Here is a 23,196-nt window from a genome sequence, read left to right on the forward strand (position 1 = left end):
ATTACTAAAGCGGGGTCATTTAATAATAGGTCACATTTGACACTCCATCAAAATCCAACAACGTCACGTTGTAACGATGGGCATTAAATATTGTTTTATTGCATTAAATTTATTGAAGTTAGAACTACGTCTGCATCTGCACTTAACTTTCATTTCTCTTTGGATTTATATATTCTACGACAAATATGTCATTGTCAATTTGTTTGTCAAATGTCAAAAGTTGCTTTCACAGTATTGAACGATAACTGTATAGTCAAAATTTTAAATTATAAACATTACAAATATTTTTAGTTTTAGTATAATTGTTTTGACGCATGATAGTGTGTAAACAGCTACGGGTTTTGTTAGTTAATTCGCAAACTTTTAGAACTGTATATGTAGGTAATGTCATACACTGAGCTTGAACATGGATACCAAGGCTTGCGACAAGCTTCTCAGCCACAGTTTTACGTCGAAAATGATGGAAATCTTGTTCCCATAAGATCACCTGTAAGCAATTTATCACTTTCTTTTCAATTAAAATTTTTGTGTACAAACTAGGAATGTCCTACAATATGAGATGTTGGTAAAGTTTTCCATTATTATTAAAAATAATTACTTAAAGCATATTAGTTAATTTAATATTCATTCTAGAGAGCTTAAAATTTTTATTAAGGTAAAAACTTAATGCTAGAAAAACTATAAGTGTGAATACTTCTTAATCTATCCTATAATCATACACAAACATTAATATCTTAAATAAATATTAGCAGCCCACTTCTACTCTGAGTCATGTAAAGAATGTTAAATTCTTTTGAAAATAGTAAATTTATTTTGTTTATAACAGTTTATAACAGCTATATTACAATAGTTATCATAAATATATAGAGTGAGGATTATTTATAACTATCACTATAGTGACAATGACAAGTGAGGTAATGTAACATACATTGTCAAGTTTATCTTGGTTATCATGCACAAAGTGACAGGAACCAATCACAAAGTAGTACTGTTGTTGCTATCATCATAGAAATTGATAAGTGTGTTAGAAGTGATAATTACAATAATATAGTGAGTGGTGATGGAGTGGCAATGGCTGAAAGACTGGTGGCGACTTAAAAGATGGAGGAACAAAAAGAAAGAAGAAAATGGAGATGATTTATGTTTTTGTGATGATTGTTTACCTGATGTGAGATAACAATTCTATTTTTGTTATTGTCCTTGATGATTTTTTTATTTTTGTTATTGTCTTTGATATAAATGCAAATTAACATTGTAACATAATAAATCATGTTATTTAATGAACTTTCATCTTTTTAAAAGTAAATTATAAAAAAATATAGTTTAAACATTACATTTCTTATAATTTATTTAATAACATTTTATTTATCCAATTGGAAAATTAATTAATTTACTTTTACAACTTAAATTGTCACAAAAGTCTGTATCATTAAAAGACCATTTAATTCTATATAAATCATAATATTATTTGTTATTTCTATATAATTTTATATAGATTATGATGTCTTTACAGAACTAACCAAAGTCCAAAGCTTGCTGCTTCCAGAATTATAAAATGTTCAGTTTATTTGGTTTATGAAATGGTGCATAACCAATTTGTACCATTAGAGCATTATGTCTACTGAACCATGGGCTTCTTCTAATTTTTTTCTAAACATTTGCCCTAATTGACCTTGAAATCACTAATATAACAATATGATTTTGCCAACTCCTTGTAGACAAAGTCATCGGGGATAGTTTTTTTTATTAAAGCATTGTTACAGGGTGAATTGGAGCTGTGCGAGTCGCCTGAGGCGCAGTGTGATGGCGGCAAGAAGGTGGCGGTGGGCGTCTGCGCCATGGCCAAGAAGTCGCAGTCGAAGCCCATGAAGGAAATACTAACACGTCTCGATGAATTTGAATACATCAAGATGATAGTTTTCCCTGAGGAGGTTATCCTTAAGGTTCTGCACACTATCTAACCTCAGTAGTGGAATAAAATATTTTAATAAGGGACTGGCTTTTTAAATTAAACAATTTTATTAATTTTAAAAGGCCTTCAACTGATTGTAAGGATGGAAATGCTTATTTTGTTTCACTACTTTACAATTTTGGTTTATTTCACAATTAACCCGGTGTTAATGTGTTTGAGACTACACATATCCACACTTCACCTGCGGCATGTCACTGCTTGCATGTTATAAAATGCCTAATTTACATCAGAGCCGTCTCATATTTAACTTTAAATCATTGTAACAACCTTGAAAGTGTTTACAGATTTTTCTAGATGATTTACATTATATGAGTTGATTGCAGAAACCCGTTGAGGAATGGCCGATCTGTGATTGCTTAATCTCTTTTCACTCTAAAGGCTTCCCACTCGATAAAGCCATTCAATATGAAAAGTTAAGGAAGCCATATGTTATAAACAACTTGCATATGCAATATGATATACAGGTAATACTTTTTTCAGAGCTCTTTTTAGACAGGATCTTTTTATTTAAATTTATGATTCATTCTTTATATTCAACAGGATCGTAGAAAAGTATACGCAATATTAGAAGGTGAAGGAATAGAGATACCAAGATATGCCGTCTTAGATAGAGATTCACCAGACCCAAAGCGTATGTTACATTGTTCTAGACTTTTAGTAGTGTATTGTTTGTGTAACTCGAGTGGTAATATTGTCGTTTGTTGTAGATCACGAGTTAGTGGAATCGGAGGATCATGTGGAAGTGAATGGTGTTGTGTTCAATAAACCCTTCGTGGAAAAACCTGTGTCGGCGGAAGACCACAATATTTACATTTACTACCCGACTTCGGCAGGTGGCGGCAGTCAACGTCTGTTTAGGAAAGTAAGAGAATATTTTATAATTCGCATTTTTAAATCGCAAGTAATTAAGTATAACTAATATGTTTTATTTCGTCAGATTGGTAGTCGCAGTAGTATTTATTCACCAGAATCTAGAGTAAGGAAAACTGGTTCGTTTATATATGAAGACTTTATGCCGACGGATGGTGAGTACAATAAATTATATACAATGGTTCGAATTAAACATAATTGAGATTTAGAGAAATGTACAAAAAGTATATAAAATTTTGCTTGTAAATTTAATTATAATGATTGTAAGAATTACATTGTATTTGAATATAGGTTGCATCGTAAATTACACGCACACAAAGCAACTGACATATGCAATAAATTCACTGTTAGTTATTTTGAAATACAAGATGGAAGAGTTTCTATATAAAGCATAATCGTTTCGACGAATGAAAGCACATTTCATAGTCCGGAGTGTCTTGTACATTTTGTAAGAAATTGATTGAAATTATAATTAAAATCAGGCACAGATGTGAAAGTGTACACGGTGGGTCCGGATTATGCGCATGCCGAGGCTAGGAAGAGTCCAGCCCTGGACGGCAAAGTGGAGCGAGATTCTGAAGGAAAGGAGATCAGATACCCCGTTATACTATCTAATCAAGAGAAGCTGATATCTCGTAAGGTCTGCTTGGCCTTCAAGCAAACTGTGTGCGGCTTCGATTTATTGAGGTAAGTCTAGAGTAGAAAAAAAAATGGTGCTTTCTTGAAACATACAAATGTACGTTTGTTTTTTTAGATTGGTTGTGTACTATATGTATACAAAACCAACGTTATGTATATCATATTTATAGTACATTGTGGGTATTTACGATATCGATGGCTGGTTATTTTAAAAAGAGGATGAAGGAAAAGTTATTGTACAGGTTTTAGTTATTTTTGCCATAAAAAAAGTTTTCCAGTTTCATTTTAGATTCACTATATTAAAAATAACTGAAATATCTGTGGCATAACATGAATAGGTAAAGAACGTATGACGTAAAACACTTGGCTGAGGCCCAATTGCTTGTACATTGTAAATCGCTAGAGATAACTGAAAAGCAACCTTGACTATGAATATTTGTCGGCAGAATTGATGTTTTTTTTTTAATTATATCATCACCTTTATAAAATTTTAGTCAAAAGCGTTAAATAGACACTAGACTATAAATTATAAGGTTATATATAATTCGAACTAATTAAAAATATATATAAAAATTATGCTTTACGGAAAGTGATTGGGTTAATTTATAATTTCGGACAGACTTTCAACAATCAACAAACATATTAAAAAAATCTGTGGTAACAAAAGAACTTCACTAATTCCTAAAATACAATTTAAGGTCTACTAATTGTTTACTGAGCTTTCTCCTATTTCTTACAATGCATTGTTTAGGGCTAACGGCAAATCGTTCGTATGCGACGTGAACGGTTTCTCGTTCGTGAAGAACTCGAACAAGTACTACGACGACTGCGCCAAGATCCTTGGCAATATGATTCTGCGCGAGCTGGCGCCGACGCTGCACATCCCTTGGTCGGTGCCCTTCCAGCTGGACGACCCGCCCATCGTGCCCACCACCTTCGGCAAGATGATGGAGCTGCGCTGCGTCGTCGGCGTCATCCGGCACGGCGACCGCACTCCAAAGCAGAAGATGAAAGTCGAAGTTCGACATCCAAGGTTTCCAGTCTTTTCTGTTTGTAGCATACCTTGTATTCTTGTAGAATTAAAGGTAGAAAACCTCCATCACTGGAAAATTAACCCTTTGGTGTTTAAAAAATCTGTATTATTGTACACAATTTCAGAACTACAAATTTGTTTTTTTAGATTCTTTGAAATATTTGAGAAATACGAGGGTTTCAAGCGTGGGCACGTGAAGCTGAAGCGTCCTAAGCAGCTGCAGGAGATCTTGGACATCTCGCGCGCGCTGCTCGCTGACATACACACGCGGCACGCTGACCCCGAGATTGAGGAGAAGCAGGGCAAGTTAGAACAACTCAAGAGTGTACTTGAAATGTACGTCACAAATACTATGATGATATCTTACTTCTTACTAATATTATAAACTAGCTTTTAGCCGCGGTTCCGTCCGCGCGGAATAAAAAATAGAAATCGGGGTAAAAATTATCCTATGTCTGTTTCCTGGTTCTAAGCTACCTGCCCACCAATTTTCAATCAAATCGATTCAGCCGTTCTTGAGTTATAAATAGTGTAACTAACACGACTTTCTTTTATATATATGTACCTAGATATGAATGTTGGAATGAATGGGTGGATGTTTGTTAGAAGGTATCTCCAGAACGGCTTCATGGAACACGCTGAAATTTGGCATAGGTGTAGGACATATTCTCAAAGACCACATAGGCTACGAATTAAGTTTTTTTTATTGCCGCGCAAACGAATTCCTGAGCTACAGTTAGTTTGCAGTTAGTCTTATTAATAATCTTTTCTATCATTTCTTTACGAATTATGTTCTTCCTTATAACCTATAAATCTAAATTAAATTAAGGTAAGTTATGCAAATATATCGTAATTAAGTTCTGTTTCTAAAAAAGTATGTGTGCAATGATAATTTTTTTTTTTTTAGGTACGGTCACTTCTCAGGCATCAACCGCAAGGTGCAGATGAAGTATCAGCCGCGAGGTCGGCCGCGGGGCTCCAGCTCTGATGACGGTAACGCGCCCGCCACACACACACACACTCACATCCTCAAACAAAACATATTCTTATCTCTTTCATTCTCTTTGAAAAAAATATGTTTAAACATTACGTCAGTGGAGTTTCGAGATAACATACTGACATAAATGTACCCGAAAATTAAAAAAAAAACACTGAAATTATTTAAGAAATAATTAGGAATTATATCTAACAGATTTTACAAAAAGAAATTATTACATTCATTCATTCATTGGTTTTTATCTTTTTGTTATTAATAAGATAATCTAAGTTAATAGAAAGAAAGAAAGAAAAAACATTTATTGTCACACAAAGAATATAAAACAAAAAAAAACATACACACACACTAGCCACAAACTTGGTAAAACTTGCTATTCATTCATCCTTTTATCATCTTAGATCAGTTTTTATCATTAATTTGCTTGCTGTTTTTTGTTAATTCCTCTAAGTCTCGGCTGTAAAAGTTAGTAAATATAGTTTTGCGTAAATATTTTCTTTATAAAAGTACTAGCGACCCGCCCCGGCTTCGCACGGGTGCAATGCAAAATATACCTACTACAGAATAAATGCACAATTTATTTAAGGTACTTAAATGGATAAGGATTAATGCTGTATTGTTTAAAATCACTTCGTAAAAGAATAAAAATGGTTATGCTGGGTTATCCCTAAGAGATAGACATATACCATCGCGGACTTTTTTGTTGAACTTTTTAAGGTGAACAATACTGTAGTACATTATTTTGGTCTATCTCGTAGAGTTCAGCCAGCGTTTGCAATATAAGCGCAAAAAAACGTGCTTATTTACGACATCACATTAGAAAACTTTAAATTTATCAGTGTTTCTCTACTATATTATGCATTTATTATACATACAAACCTTCCTTAAGAATCACTCTATCTATTAAAAAAAACCGCGTCAAAATCCGTTGCGTAGTTTTAAAGATCTAAGCATACATACGGACATACAGCGAAAGCGACTTTGTTTTATACTATGTATTGATATTCACAAAGAGATTGCTTTTAGATTTTTTTAACTTCAAATTGATTTGATTAAAAATTAGCGCCGGCTCGAGTACGTTGACCTCAATTGTGAAAACCATTGATCGCTTCAAAGTTTTGTTCCTTTCTCTCATAACTTTACCAGCGTTATATAAAATAGCCCTCAGCATGGCATGTCAGTAGAGCATAATAATACCGAAAGACTTCCAAATTTTTAGCTACTGAGATCTTTGAGTTTAAAAATACAAATACAACAATAACAATATTATAGAATGGATAATTCGATAGTAGGTGTGTACATGAGGTTTTGTTGTAGCAGGCAGCGGGGGCGCGGGCGGAGGCGGGGGCGAGCCTTCTCTGGTGCTCATCCTCAAGTGGGGCGGGGAGCTGACCCCTGCTGGCCGCATACAGGCAGAGGAGCTCGGCCGCATGTTCCGCTGCATGTACCCCGGCGGACAGGGCAGACATATACCGGGTGAGACTCATGCAGAATTACTTGACCGACCGTTTATATAACAAAAATTGTGTATTACAGAGATATTTTTCATGTTTCCAGGTGAAGGAAGTACTCAAGGACTAGGCTTGCTTCGCCTACACTCAACGTTTCGACACGATCTCAAGATCTACGCGTCAGACGAGGGGCGCGTGCAGATGACGGCCGCAGCCTTCGCCAAGGGTCTGCTGGCGCTGGAGGGCGAGCTGACGCCCATCCTGGTGCAGATGGTCAAGTCCGCCAACACTAATGGACTGCTCGATAATGATTGTGATTCGTCTAAAGTACAAAACATGTAAGTTTTAGAAGTAACTTTCAACAGGAAATTTGTCTATGCCAGTAGTCATTGTTATCAATCGATTTAATTGTTTATAGTAATTTTCAGCTTCGTTTCGTTCCCTTTCAGTCAGTTTTTAGTGATTAATTAAAATACAAATGTTGACACCAGCAGTGTTGTTTTTTCCACTATACAAGTGACAGAAGTGTGATGTTCAGGGCCAAGGCTCGCCTGCACGAGGCGATGCAGGTGGACCGCGAGTTCACGGAGGAGGACCGAGCGCGCATCAACCCGTGCTCCTCGCTCAGCATCAGCGCGGCCATGCAGCTGGTCAGCAACCCGGTGCGCTGCTGCGCGCACGTGCACGCGCTCATACAGCGCCTCGTGCACATCGTGCTCGCCAAGCGCGACGACCCCAAGACTAAAGGTGAGTGCACGCACATCATTCACAAACACGTTATACATATTGCACACATACGTAAAGTACGGGCACATACACGCACGTATACGCACTTACACACGAACACATACGAACAAAAACACGCACACATACCCACAATATATTGGATAGAAAGGGGAAGTGGATTTGACGGAGGAGGGAACGCATAGTAAGAGAATATATCCTCTTTCTGTGCATCCCCTCCTGTTTCGAGTAAAGGTAGATAACGCATCTGTGATTGCGGATGTCTATGGGCAGCGGTCGCTTCGCTATTATGCGGATTCAGGTGACCGTTGACTCGTTTGCCACCTTATGAAATAAAAAAACAAAAATTTAGTAAGTAACAAAAAAAAGTAGGGACGAGTTTTTGTATACTGATTCTAATTGTTTATTTGATCAGATACAATTTTATACCACGGCGAGACTTGGGAGTTAATGGGTCGTCGTTGGGGTAAGATAGAGAAGGACTTCTGTACGAAGAACAAGAGCTACGACATATCGAAGATCCCGGACATCTACGACTGCATCAAGTACGACTTGCAGCACAACCAGCACACGCTGCAGTTCGACCAGGCCGGCGAGCTATACATATACGCCAAGTATTTAGCAGACATTGTAATACCACAAGTAAGTAACATATAATATAATGGACATTGATACTTTTTTTGAAGACTGTACTATTTATTTATGGCCAGCCTGTTAAGTTTTATATTTATTTTTCTTTTTTTGACATATTTTTTGACTAAATAGAAAACTTACTGGTAACATATTCGTTTTTTTTAACTTAAATGTAATTGATTTTTTTTAGATGTTTGAAAATAGAATTATTTTTTTTAGGAGTACGGTCTCACAGTACAAGAAAAGCTGACAATAAGTCAAGGTATCTGTACGCCGCTTCTGAAGAAGATAAGAGCGGACTTGCAAAGAAATATTGAAGAATCCGGTGAAGAAACTGTTAACAGGTTAAATCCGAGGTATGATTTTGAGCCTTGGTTTCTACTTTTAGTTTTAAATCAAAGTAAAAGTCTTCGGTCCTCTGATAATCTCTCACTATCCGCGCCTATTCATCACTCGTCCTTCTTGGATAAATCCTTCTCTGTGACAGCTGTTAGACTGTGGAACGATCTTTCACCTAACATTAAAAGAGCCTCCTCCAAAATTATTTTCAAGCGTCTGATTCGGCATCATTATGTTATGAGACTCCATTCATAAGTAGCCTTCTCGCTGTTATCGCTTATTATTGTACTTATTAATCTAGAGTTTTTATTTATCTTATGCCCGAATACTGAAACGTCACTTAAATATGTAAGAGCGTCTTAAATTATAAGACCACGCTTAAACTACAATATGGAATTTTCGTAAGTCAGTTAAAGACGCATCTCAACTTTGATGCCAATCAAATCGTACCATGCTTAAAGGCCACTCAAATCACATTTCTTATACTGGATCGTCACTCAACGACATTTTGCTGTCAAAAAAACTGTCATGTCGACTTAAGTACGCCAACAATTTAAGAGTGGTCGCGAGCTATCTTAAAAGTGAAAATCAGGTGTTAACATGTCTGCTTCATCATTATCATCGCTTTCAGACAAATAAAATTCTCATGTCACAATGTTCGTTCCCGTACTCCTCCGAAATGGCTTGACCGATTCTCATGAAATTTTGTGAGCATATTCAGTAGGTCTGAGAATCGGCCGAAATCTATTATTCATACCCCTATAAAGTTTTTTTTAACTGCGCACGAACGGAGTCGCGGGCGACAGCTAATATTTATATAAAAAAGCCGACTGAACGAGAATATATCGAAATCGCAAATAGGTTTGTAGCGACATCTGTCTGCGCCCGCTTAAACTGCTTAAAAAGTGTCTTTATGATATTATGATTTATTAAAATTTTATTAATTTAAACTTGTCAAAACATAACGCCAGATGCTTTCCATTCTACAAAAGTAAGGTCAATTTTTTTTTTTTTTTTATTTAAAACTAATTTAAACAGAAAGGATATTTTTAACAACCTTCTTTGATTTTTGAGTATTTAGTATTTTTATTTTAATTTTCTTTACTATTTGGGAACGAACACGTCTTACAACTATAGGTTGTCCAAGCCATGCTGCGTGAAACGGATACGTAAAGTGAATTTTAAGAAAACGTAATCGAGAACAAGTATTTTTTATACACTCTTTGATAGAAAACAAAGGATGTTGCCATGACGTAAAAATAATACGTCTACTTACGGAATCACGCGCTTACATGTCTTGATTTGCGTTTGTGTATTCCACTTAAATTTTGACGTCTGTTAAATTGTAAGCAATGCTTACGAAAGGAGATATTTAAGTAACGTTTCAGTATTCGGGCATTATTCTTTTTCTTCTACATGTACAATGTTTTATCAATATTATATACAATATTTTATTTATACTTATTTATTTCTAATATATTACTGTATTACATAATATTGTATTAGTAAAATAGTATCTTCAATTCATATCTGCCCTGCACATAATTATACTTTCCTCTCATATACCGGATGACTGGTAGAGAATGCCTTTAGGCATTAAGTCCTCCTTGTACTTATAAAAGTGCTAAAGAATAAATAAATAAATAAATAAAACTTGTACTTTATGCTGTATTTTTAAAAGGCAAAGTAAATGGTTTGTAGGATGTTTAGTTATCACCACCACTGTTTGTATGTGTAAGAATGGTGTGTGTTGTGTTAGATACAGCCACGGCGTGTCGAGCCCGGGCCGGCACGTGCGCACGCGCCTCTACTTCACCAGCGAGAGCCACGTGCACTCGCTGCTCACTGTACTGCGCTTCGGCGGACTGCTCGATGTAAGTCACAATTAACGCATGTCTGCACTCACAGTCAAGTGATCCATTTAGTGTAAGTTTCAGTAATATATACTAAAATCGTCATTTCCTGTACATGGTGACCATTACACTATTTTATGTTCTAATTGAGAACATAATCTTACTTACTAATAATATAAATGCGAATGTTTGGATGGATGTATGTATGTTTTTTGTTTGATGGTATCTTCAGAACGGCTCAACGGATTTCCCTGAAATTTGGCATAGATAACATAGACTGACCTGAAATAACATAGACTGGAACAACACATAGGCTATTGATTAAGTTTTTTTAATTGTACGCGGGCGACAACTAGTTATAAAATAAAATATAGCAATATTTGAATTTCCCAGGTACTCAAAGATGAGCAATGGCGTAGAGCGATGGAGTACGTATCAATGGTGTCGGAGCTGAACTATATGTCGCAGATCGTCGTCATGTTGTACGAAGATCCAACTAAGGATCCCTCATCTGAAGAAAGGTAATATTTTCACATTACTAAATAAAATATAGAACTCTAAAGATTCCATAAATGTGTTTAATATTAAAAGACATATTGGTGACAGGTTCCACGTGGAGCTGCACTTCAGTCCTGGCGTGAACTGCTGCGTGCAGAAGAATCTGCCGCCCGGTCCTGGTTTCCGACCTCACAGCCGTAACCACTCCACCACCAACAACTCGGTAACCACATTCACTCTTACATCAACATACAACCAACTTTTGGTATAGCTAAGATGGCTGGCAATCCACAACCGTGCGGTTTTCGCGTAGCTTTCTACCGCGTACCGCCGCGTTGTGGAATGGTCTGTCCTCGGCGGTATTTCCAAACCGCTACGACTTAGGGTCCTTCAAGAAGCGAGCATATCATCTTCTCAAAGGCCGGCAACGCATCTGCGATTCCTCTGGTATTGCAGATGTCCATGGGCGTCGATGAACACCTTGGTGTTCCCGCTGCTCGTTTGCCCCCTTCTCTTATAAAAAAAAAAAAAAAAACTAAGACTGATTCAATATTATTCAAGTCTTTTTATTCCATTTTCCTTATGTGAAAATAATACAAAATGTACCTATATAAAAATGTCGAAGAATAGAATTTAATGTAACATTTTCAGAGTTCGTCTGATGAAGTCAAATGTATAGAGGAAGAAGGAGAAGACGATCAGATGGCGAGTCAGGAAACATTGCAACCGGTAAGGATAAAGTTCAAATGTATATAACTTTACTTTTTATGTAATAACTTGGTCACATTTGTACTAATATTGTAAAAAAGATTTGTTTGTTTGCACTGAATTTTGAGAAGCTAAACTATCTCCGGGTGACTATAGCCTTTATTTATTACTATTTTTTTTATTTTCTCGCGGACGAAGTTGCGGACACTTGCTAATATGTTATATAACTTAAATCTACCTACAAAAACTGATGAATTAAAGTCGCACTTGTCTACCTGTGTTACAGGACAATTTGGATTATATGGACAGTGCATTCTCCCTCAAGAGTACCTTGATGTCAAAACTGAGACCTTCGGATCCTATACCAATATGGTGAGTGCCCAATTTATACCGATTTTTACCTTTGTTTTTCAGGTTTTTTTTTTCATAAACATTAATTTGGTAACGATTTTTTTTTGCAGTATGTAACGTTATGATTATGAGTTATTATAAAATGTAATGATGTATTTTTCAGTAATCAGCACTATACAGTGAGCGGGCACGAGGCGGTGTCACTCGCAGCGCGACTGAACGAGGAGCTGCGCGCGCGCTGCCACGCCCTCGCGCCCGCTACTGGCGTGCTGCGGGAACACTCACAGGTCGTAAAAATTCAATTCATACTATACTAGCTTTTACCCGCGACTCCGTCCGCGCAGAATAAAAAAAATTCACACAAGATAAAAAAGTTCCTATGTCCGTCTCCTACTTCCAAGCTACCTCCCCATCAATTTTCAGCTAAATCAGTTCGACCGATCTTGAGTTATAAATAGTGTAACTAACACGACTTTGTTTTATATATATAAGACTAGCTTTTACCCGCGACTCCGTCCGCGCGGAATAAAAAATAGAAAACGGGGTAAAAATTATCCTATGTCCGTTTCCTGGTTCTAAGCTACCTGCCCACCAATTTTCAGTCAAATCGATTCAGCCGTTCTTGAGTTATAAATAGTGTAACTAACACGACTTTCTTTTATATATATAGAAGATAATCATTATATCATCTTAAATTAATCCAAATTTTATTGAATTAAAAACAAAAAAAAATTTTTTTTGTAACATTTCAGATTGTATGTGTGATTTTTTTTTACTGTGTTGAAACTCTCACTTAATAGTTTTATTAGCGTTAACACTAAGTATACATTCCAATAAATAATGGAATTTTGTTGAAATAAATTGTTTTTTAATACTTTATTTTAGAGTGAAGAGAAAGAGTGCAAGGAGTCTGAAGAGCCGCAACCGCGTGCCCGCAGCTACGACCAGCATAAGCAGACCCATGACAATGGTAAGTGAGTGAGCGCTCGTGGCTCTGCTTTGATTGGATTATGTTCTAACTGCTCGTATTGAATATTTTTATTAACAGCAACCAATTAATATAGTGACAGGCACTAAGATTCGGAATATACCTTTTATTTAATTTTCATATTAAAAAAACTACTTTATTGTTTTTTTTTTTAGATATTGTTAGTGTCTGATGGAAAAACAATCAAATTTGAAAATATACTTATTTCTATTGCTATAATTCTTTTCCATTTGGTTTAAAGTACAGAGATTTTTTTTATAGAATTTTGTAAAAAACCAAAAAAGTACAATAGTTTTTTTTACACGTTTCTTTTTAACATTTAAAAAATATTCGTTAATTTTTCTTTTCATAACTACATTTTAAGTTAAAATAAAAAAAAGATGTTAGTGGGGTGTTAAGTATAAAGTATTATAGTTTGAAATTAAGTTCTCCCTGTGTTAGTGCCTGTGTAGTATTATCATTTAATCATTTTAGGCAATTTAACTTCATTACAACTAATAATCGAGTTACGTAAATTGCAGTAAATTAAATTTAAATAAATATTTTAAATAAAAAATTACGAAAATTTATTTAAGTGCACAAACAGTAGGAATATAAAAAATACTATTCTTTAAAACCTTAATATATTATTTGAGTATAAAGTTTTTGTTTGTCGATGTATGGTATATATGCCATCGAGAATTACATCCTAGAAAAGGGTCACTTGGTAGGTTGTAGGTTATATGATCTGTAATGAAATCTTATTTAATTTAAATCATAACATATTAATGAACAAATAGTTTTTGGAAGTAGTTTTTTTTTTACTATACATTTTATAAATTTAAGTTTAGGCGCGTGTTCGGTGTAAGCCCAGAAATAATGAAGTGACACTTTTATTAATACAATTTGAAACTGGATAAGTGAGAAACCTCTAAAAGAGTGAGTAGTCCGGTTCCTACGAACAACCTCCATAACAAGAAAAAATATCGCGTTCCTTTGTACTCGCTTATTCAGATTCGATTGTATATATTGACATCCCTTTTATTCCCTTTGACATAACAGAGACAATATGTATTAATACAAGTGTCAAAGTAGAATTCTATGGTAAGAGTGAATGTTTTAGTCGGAGACGACACGTTTTACTGCAATTTGCGTGAGCAAGTGTTGGGTCGTCTCGGGTCGCGCGCGGTCGTTCACGACCTCGTGTGTCGACGCGCGCTCCCCTCCACCGACCGCTACCAGAGTCTCCAGTGCTTCGATGACGACGAAGGTCAGTCGCACATCACCTACTCATGGTGACCTTTGACAAACACCGAAAATTCCATACAGCAATCGCAGGGTTAACAAGATAATCTGTTTTTAAATATTTGGTATTTAAACCTTTTGGCGGCCATCTTGGAAGAGATACGCCTCAGAGTAAATTACTTGATATACGAGGCTTTTGATATAATGATTGACCTATTTATTGTGTTATCTTAACAGGATTTAGAATAGTTTTATTAAGGTAAAGTGTTTTTGTCTTGTATGGAATATTTGGTAATTTTCATAGGTCAAATAAAAATCGAATTCAAGATAGAAAATTCGAGGAGGAACAAGAAAAGACTAAACGTATTATTTTTGGAAACATATTCAATTTTGATATAGGATTTTATATAATATGTCGTAGTATGTTTAAAGCTATAATCGTTTAAAAAAAAAAAAGTTGTTTGGAATATTTCAACTTTGATGCAATCAAAAATTATTCCATTTTAATTGTCTTGTCATTTCTTGTTAATTTTTATTCAGCACTTGTTCCTCTTTGAAATGATTACGTGAGCGTCGTGTTTATTTTTAACAGCTGGTGTTTATAAGACGATGCCACTCAGATTAAACCCTTTAAATATTTGCGATGTGAAAGAGAAATGTTCTCGATATTGCGAAAATGCAATGCGTGAGCAGAATGGCTGTGAAGAATGAAAGATTATGGAATACGTTTGTTGGGGAAAAATATTCTTTTGATGTCTTAGAAATTGTAACGTAGTATATGGTATTTGGATAAAACGGGGAAAAAGATATTTGTCAGCCTTATGAATGTGGCTTTAGTCTGGTACATATTGCTTAACGTTCCTATAGGAATGTAATAAAATTTCAATGTTATGTCGGCAAAATTATAACTAAACCTAGTGGAAAATGAAAAAGTGTTTGAAGCTTACAATGATATTATAAAACACATTATTTGTAAATGTATGAAGGGTTAAATCGAGGTGAATAATAGTTAGGAAGCAGAAATCACGTTTTAATAACATATGCGCGGGCGAAATTCATTTTGACCCCCTTCTTTCCGTAAGTCTTTCATCTCACTTTCAGGCTACGTCGTCGGATCCACATTTTGTTTTTACAATGCATCTATCGAGTACTTTTGTAATCACCGGCTTAAATATGAGGTTTGTCATTTTAACAACAAATTGTAACGGTTCCCTGTGTCCTATATGTCACTGTAACTGTGTCTTTTCTATATGACAATAACATCTATCGTGACAAATGTATGAGACGGGGAATCTACGATCTCATTGTACAGCTAAGTACCCTTTGAGAAATGTTTGTCTGTGTGCGGACAAGTTGTGACGTCAGTGTGGAGTGAGTAGCGTGGTCGCGCGGCACCTTTCGGTAGATCAGTCTGGCCGGCGATCCTGTGTGTTGTGTGCCCTCTCGCCGCCTCGCGACCTTTCACTACTGTTTGGTTGTGCATGAGATTGCAACTAACATATTGCACGCGAGAAACACGAGCCACCAGTCTCGATATTTGTCCTGCGATCACTTGGAACCTAAAGTGGGAGCAGGGGAAACCATACGACTTCACTCGTGTTTCGCGCGGCTAAAGGCCAGTCGTCAGTCGCAGTACCCTCACTGATAGATTAGGATGTTTCTATAGTAAAATCTTGCACGCTTGAAGCAGTATCTATTTATATGTTTTATTTATGTTTTTTTAAAGGATATATTAATTAATTCTATTCCTTTCTATCACCACCTATCTAACACTCCGCTCGCATCTATTTCACGTAACATTAATTCATCCCCATTCGCGTCGTAAAACGTAACAAAGAGGCGCGCTCCCTATCATTGTCCCCGCCTATATCCGCGACGCGGGAGCGGGCGCGGGCGCGGGCCGAGTGGGCGTGGGCGTGGGCGGGCGAGAGGCCGGGGCGCGCGGGGTCGTGGGGCGAGGCAGTGGGCTGTAGCGTGTGGCGCGCAGGGCGGCGCCAGCGGCACAGCATCGCCGGCCAGATGACCTACCTCAAGATGCTGGGCGTGACCGTGCGCGACAAGGAGGCCGGGGCCGCGGGGCTCTTCAGCACGGCCGTCATCTCGGGCTCCAGCTCGGCGCCCAATCTGCGCGTCATGATACCCACCGCCGCCGCCGCCGCCAACTGTAAGTAACAACATTGCTACAACTTCTACTACTTACCTACGATATTCAAGGATTACAATGGAATACCCCAATTCAGTTAAGTAAACAATTTCACGCGTTTGAACATTGCGTCATGCAAAGAACTTTGCATCGACAACTCGAGTCGTGTCTGGACTTTTCCAGAGTGTCGATAAGACTACAGAAAGTAAATCTGAACCGGAGAGTGAACGATTCTGTGTTGACATATATACATATAGTGATTTATAAAGACCTGTGAAAAGTTAAATTATTGCTGCTAAATAAAAATATGCTTAGTGGATGTTGCTGTGTAATCGTGATTATGATCCATATTCCAAGCTTTTGAGTTGACTTACAAATCTAAATTGTGCATAACAAAATAAACTTCAGAATCATGATTTGGGATATTGAGGAATAACGAAAAGAGAACATCACAACATACGTTTGGAGGAAGGAGTAAAACCAAGAAACTGGTATATCTCGCTTGAGTCTAAAGTTTACAATTAGTAAACTAAATATGAGAGAAATTTTCAAGACGAAGGTGAAAAAAGTACGATATAACATGTAGAATGAGAGCCTGAAAACTCCCGACATTCGAAGACAGCTAAAGAAGTCTAAAAGAACTTGGAACTTAAACTTCAATTCTATGTGGATATGCTGAAGCCTTGCCGGAGTGATATTTAATAGTTCATAATAAGCTTGAATAAAGTACACTTATTCGACTGTTGCATCGTATGATTACTTTGATAGTGTTCGCTAAGTAAATAAGTAAATTCGTAAAGTAAATAAATTAGGATCTATCCATCATCATTCACACTCCTATAAAACTTCCTATTTGCTGTCGTTCTTGTACAAAACATAAATCTAATTAGAATTATGTATATACTTCCCATTATTAATTTTGTTTCTTTACATATTTTTATGTTTTAATTTTTTTTTTGATATAATTAATTTCAAAACAAAAGCATGAATGTCAAAACAAATGACACGATAGTTATCTTTATTTCCAACAATTTTATTTCTTTGAATACCTTGTTATTTTTTTTTTGTCTATGTTAACCTTTTTATTTATTGAATAAATATTTTACATTTTTATTTAATTTGACTGCACTGTTTATTATTTTTTGTGACTAACATGTTTTGGAAGAAATTGGGAGAAATTGGGATTCTACTTAAATTTGTAGTATCTGGTGAAATTGGGTTTATATTCCACTTAAAAAAAATTATAAGTGTAGTTATAATTTGTTTAGGAGAAATACACTTTTGTCGATCATAAAAGACCAGTTAATTAAAGTAGTCGAACAAAGCGAAGTGTGGGTACGCCAAATTAATTTAATCTTAATATTTAATTACTCTTTTCATTGTAGCATTCGGAGAATTACATTTAATAATTAAAATTTTAATATAACTTGTCCAAAATATATACAAATAATAATCTCATTGAAATATGTAAAGTAATATAGTATTTTTTGATATAAGACGTGGAAATTTCATGCTCCCCATGCTATGATAAAAGAAATGTGTTCTTTGCTATGTATTCGGCAAGAAGTCGTCTATCAGGCTAGTAGTTATTTAGGGCTAGTAAAGCTATTGGGGCATCTTATTGCTACTAACAATTACCTAAATATTTAGTACGTAAGTCAGCGTATACAGATATGCAACAACATAGTTCATTAAAGCGCAGTATTTATTAATATTTATGTACATATAATGTTCGTTGTTACGCGTCTTTGTGTACGTCTATTTCTAGCAATAAATATTATAGCGAACAAATTTCACTCAACAAATATGACACAAAGTTTGTAAAAACAAATTTCGTCACGTGATAAAGATTTGTCAATTCAACGTTACATATTAAATTTATTTATAGCTCATATCGCTGAGAAAATCTTAAAAGAATTCGATAATATTAAAATGCAATGTTAATGATGACCAACATAAGTACAACAACTGCGCAATAATATGAGATTCGCGAGAAAAGCAATGCACCCGATGCACTTGTTTCTTTCCAGTCCGCGCGACATGCACAAGCACGCTGCTGTGACTTCATACCACACATATCTCATATTTTGTGCACGTGTTGCAATACTGTTTAATGGACGCAGATGTTAATATTTTACAACTGCATTTAAGCATCTGCATCTAATTTTAGTTATAGAAAACGAATGTCGATCCGGACAACAGTTCCTGTTCGAATAAACAAGGTTTTTGTTTCTGATTAGCAAATACTTTAGTCAATGATAAGTATTTTTCGTATAAAGAACTTATCATATTTTACTTCACAATGATAATAAAAGGTTAATTCGGTATCGTGTCATGTGACCTTGTCCATGTATTGAGGCATGCATTGTGAGCAGGTTACGGCGGCGTACCTGCGATCCGACCGCTGGAGACGCTGCACAACGCGCTGTCGTTGCGCCAGTTGGACGCGTTCCTAGAGCGAGTTACCGCAGCGCCCGTGCTGGCGGGCACACCGCCGCACGCCACACCCGGCACCAGCGCCCTGCCTGACACGCCCGCAGACTGCACCACAGACACCACAAAGCGACACTCGCCCACCAACAGTGAGTCTAAGAACACATATACTTGCACGCTCCTCATATACTTCTGTATATGCCACGAGCTGAGTAAAAAATGGGTGTCCTTTTTACTTACTTTTTCACTATAAACCTAATTCCATCGATCGTAAACATTGTCAGTACGAGCACGAGAATATGTTCGTATCGCCCTCAAAAATAGACATAACAAAATGGTGTCAACTGCACCCATCCACATTTAGACAACAACCAGTGATTAAGGCTTTAGAGCAACTGTTATATAATTGCTTCACTCAGGTTCGTTAATTAAACACTAAAGAGGGCCTCCGGGATACATTTAGTATGAGGAGTTAACATTGAGCGATCGTATAAGTAAGATTGTGGCGATTTTTTGTCGCGAGGTGTTGGTTGGAGCGGGCCGTCATCGTTGATGTCGTCGTCGGGCGAGTTGCCGAGCGGAGTGTCCTCCGCGGGGCCCTCCTCTCCCACATCCGCAAACACCGACCACGCTCGACTTCCAGACAGGTGACAACTACATACAACACGTCCACAATAACAAAAAAGTTTCGATTGCCGTGACACATTGTATTAATACATTTTATAATCTATTCGTATCATTTGTGAATAATTTAAAATCAAGTGAAGTGGGCTACACATGTTCAGTTAAATTTCACGTGGCTGTACAGTTGTCTACACACATAAGTTTCAATTTCATACTTAAGGTGTGTAGTGAGCTTAATCTCGTTAACATGTAATACATATAAAAACACACCGTGACGTCTTACGATTCAAGTCTCATCTTATTTTGCATGGATAGTAAATATTGTTAGTTGGATAGATGTCATATCTATGCATGTCTTACGAAATAAATTAATTATTTCATACAGTGGCTCATTTGTCGTTAAATCATTATTCATTAAACATTAATTTCTACATGGAATTAGTTATTTACTTAATGTCACGTTTAAATTAAACTTTTGAAATTAAAGTAATAACTAATTGCATGGAATTAGTGCATATAAATAATTTTCTTTTTACGATAATGTAACTGAATGAAACTAGGCAGATTACGTGTTTTGTGTTCTAGCTTTTGTAATTTACTTTTACTATAAAATAAAATTTGTATACCAAAATTTCAAAATAAGAAACGGCTGTTTTTTTTTAAATACTTTATCTGTGAAAATATTGAGATGGCAACATTTCAGTCAAACTCACGGCAAAACTTATTAGCCTTCCATTGTTTATATTTTCATTTAACGCTTATCATTTGTATTTTTGCTAATACTGTTTTTGTGTTATTTAACGTACAAAATAGCAGATTTGATTTGACAGTTCTGTTAATGCAACTTCATCGTGATTTTACAAATAAGATACGAAATTATTTAATGATAAAGTTGTTTTTTTTTTAATTTTACTTATATCTTGATTTATTATTTCTCAAATGTTAAAACGAATCTGCTGTATTGTGTTGGGTTGTTACAAATAATTCATTGATTTTCATTTAACCTCACTTCAAACTGTATATACGCCCTTAACGATGTATGACGTAATTCAAATCTTTGTACGTACGTACTCGAGTTGGTTTGGACAAAAAGAAACGGTTCGAAGTGACGGTATGAAGTAACAGTTAGTGGGGTGCATTAAAATGTTGTGGATTCCAGTAGCTATTGGAGTAGAAATGTGGCGAGCGTGGTCCCCATGCCCCAGTGGGACGGGGAGGCGGCCACGTTGTGCGCGCACGACGCCGGCCTGCGCGCGCTCGCGACACACGCACACGCACGCGCAGGTACACGCACATCTACGCCCCGCCCACTTTACACACACGTGACACGTGAGATCTTTCATAGGTCCATTACACAGGGTAATTACCCTAGTTTTGAAACCAGTACCCTGCCCATAGGGTAAAAAACAATAAAGTAACAAGCGGTGATATTATAGTTTTTTTAGACACTTTATTTAGTATATTGAAACTATCAATTGGTGAGAATTTTCAACGTTTCAAAATATTTTTTTTTAACTACGCTACAAACAGGCACTTATGGTATATCACCTGAAGCTGGTCTGGGCACTAAACTTCATTATGTAAATTCGTAATATCACAGTGAAACATATAACTACCATCATTTTTGTGCATGAACATGTTCTTAGAAATGCATGAAACATCTAGCATAATTTATACTAGCTAGAGATTGTATTTGGTCGTTCATTGCACGTGGCTTGAGGAATGTTACAATAAACTTCATTGTCACTGTTAACAAATGATGTAAATTTTGATTCTTTAATTATTATGCGTGTTGATGACAAAATGAGGTACACATTTTAGGTTATGAAGTACACATATTTGTAACACGCTTATACCATTCATAAGGTTACCCATTTTACAACACATACGGAGCTCGCGTAAGCATATCTCGTTTGGACCTCACCGCTCAGGATTGAGTGATTATAAGATGTCGCTCACTTCAAAATTCATAATATGAACAATTTGTAAATGTGTGGTATTTACTTTAGGTTCGTGTATTAGCGGTGAAGTGACGCCCGTGTCGGCCGCCTCAGACCTGGAATTCAACAGCAACGAGGCGACCGCCGGATCCGGCACCGACCACGACCTGCTGGTGAGACAACATGCACTGCCTTCACAACATTCCATCATTTCACTACTCAGTAATATAATATACAATACATGTTCAAACACAACACAGTTACGAGCGAGATGCACCGACCGAGCTATGAACTTTTCAAAGAAAATTAAAATTATTTTACACATTTTTTACATGTTATTGATTTTATTATTTAACTTCTTGATTTTAATTTAATTTTGCTAATTCTTTATGGTTACTGTACAGAGCGCAGAAGGTGAAGATGATGAAGATACTTTATCAGTAGACGCGTGCTCGTCACCTATGAGAATTATTAAAAACGATTTGACATCACTATCTCAGTCTCCAGACAATCTTGTTAAGATGGACGATTGTGAGGCGTCGACGAGCAAAGCCTCGGATATATACGGACTTAGTTTTCAACAAACTAAAGAAAACTTGTACAAAGATATGCCTTCGAGCAGTAAAAACTATAACAACGAATACGATGTTAAGAATAAATGTTTTAAAACGGATAGTTCACAGCAATGGAGCAATTTGGACTCGTTGAACTTGCAGAATAAAGATAATAATAAGTCTAAAGCGAAAATAAACGATATATTGAATAACGGAAGTAGAAGATATAGTGATAGCAGTGCTCAGAGAAGTAACGTCAGCTCGCAGGTGACGGGCGGCAGCAGGTTTAAGACAACTTTAGTGGACGAGGAAGAATTTCGCGCCAGCACGTCAGACAGTAAGTCGACTGACACAACGGAGCAGGCTGACACGCTCGCCGCGCCTCTAGTGACCAAAGCGAAAAACATTAGTGTCAAACCTGGCTTCAGCATCACTGACACCTAACCTTAAAACAATTGCCCGATATTTGTCAACTTTTCGAAATTCAACCAATAAAATCTAATTGGACATACGTTAATCAATAATTTTATTATGTTCTCACTGATATGAGTACAAATAGAAAACTGTGAAATTTCTTCCTATTTACGTATAAACTTAGCAAACTTCAAACTTAAATTGATATGAAGGTATTGAATTTCGGAAAGTTACATTAAACTTGTTATTATTTCAGATTGTGAACATCTCCGTGACAACACTGATGCTTCTATTGTGTAGTGTAAATTACTATTTAATTTAATAACGCTGTTATTGTGATCAATTATAATGAATATATTAAGTATAGGATTTATAATAAATATGAAATTTGACAAATTATGATCTGTTTTAATTTACTTTTTATATTTTCTACTGAACCCTGTACTCGCAGAGGTCTTGACATTTTTCATTACCCTTTTGAATTATTATATATACTGCTGAATGCAATCTTCGGGCACAGTTGAACGGTTCATGGCTGAACTTTGCCATTGCCATTTTTCTACTAAAAATACATATTTACAAGTGGATAGAATAAATAAAAAAATAGTTGTAAATAAATCCTTTTAATCATAAAAGAAATTACATAGCTGCTAATCAAGTTAGGCATTCTAAGATAGCCTAGTGCTTCTTATCATAAACTAAGTTAAACTAAAACAGTGCACATATCAAGTAACATGAGAAAAATTACTGTGATTAAAATGTCGATAGCTCTTACGCAGACTATCTTAAGT

At 36.0% G+C, this 23,196-nt stretch overlaps 1 protein-coding gene across 4 annotated transcripts; it reads left to right on the forward strand.

Annotated features, from left to right (window-relative positions):
- Positions 1–219: 219 nt before the first annotated feature.
- Positions 220–22,505, forward strand: LOC106720156 (inositol hexakisphosphate and diphosphoinositol-pentakisphosphate kinase 2). 4 transcript variants are annotated; one of them, XM_045677766.1, is made up of 29 exons: positions 220–489; positions 1,764–1,943; positions 2,296–2,436; positions 2,513–2,603; positions 2,680–2,834; positions 2,910–2,997; positions 3,325–3,529; positions 4,233–4,514; positions 4,662–4,850; positions 5,422–5,507; positions 6,826–6,984; positions 7,066–7,297; positions 7,498–7,706; positions 8,119–8,345; positions 8,556–8,692; positions 10,435–10,549; positions 10,922–11,049; positions 11,135–11,249; positions 11,678–11,755; positions 12,021–12,106; positions 12,249–12,372; positions 12,971–13,055; positions 14,176–14,322; positions 16,285–16,461; positions 18,816–19,022; positions 19,397–19,520; positions 20,657–20,781; positions 21,507–21,610; positions 21,842–22,505. In XM_045677766.1, the coding sequence occupies exons 1-29, from the start codon at positions 385–387 to the stop codon at positions 22,433–22,435; spliced, it is 4,695 nt and encodes a 1,564-aa protein (XP_045533722.1). In that variant the 5' UTR covers positions 220–384; the 3' UTR covers positions 22,436–22,505. The 4 variants fall into 4 exon arrangements, with proteins under 4 accessions (XP_045533722.1, XP_045533721.1, XP_045533723.1 ...); XM_045677765.1 differs by lacking the exon at positions 220–489 and adding an exon at positions 949–1,168; XM_045677767.1 differs by lacking the exon at positions 220–489 and adding an exon at positions 949–1,168 and having other exon boundaries at positions 1,764–1,931.
- Positions 22,506–23,196: the final 691 nt, after the last annotated feature.

The sequence above is a fragment of the Papilio machaon genome, chromosome 4, assembly GCF_912999745.1.
Source record: "Papilio machaon chromosome 4, ilPapMach1.1, whole genome shotgun sequence".
Lineage (NCBI taxonomy): Eukaryota > Metazoa > Arthropoda > Insecta > Lepidoptera > Papilionidae > Papilio > Papilio machaon.

Coding starts and splice junctions, on each gene's coding strand:
- LOC106720156 (XM_045677765.1), top strand. CDS start 1,061: ATGGAGTGGCAATGGCTGAAAGACTGGTGGCGACTTAAAAGATGGAGG. Junction 1,944..2,295: donor CTGAGGAGGTTATCCTTAAG/GTTCTGCACACT, acceptor AGTTGATTGCAG/AAACCCGTTGAGGAATGGCC. Junction 16,462..18,815: donor CGCCGCCGCCGCCGCCAACT/GTAAGTAACAAC, acceptor CATTGTGAGCAG/GTTACGGCGGCGTACCTGCG.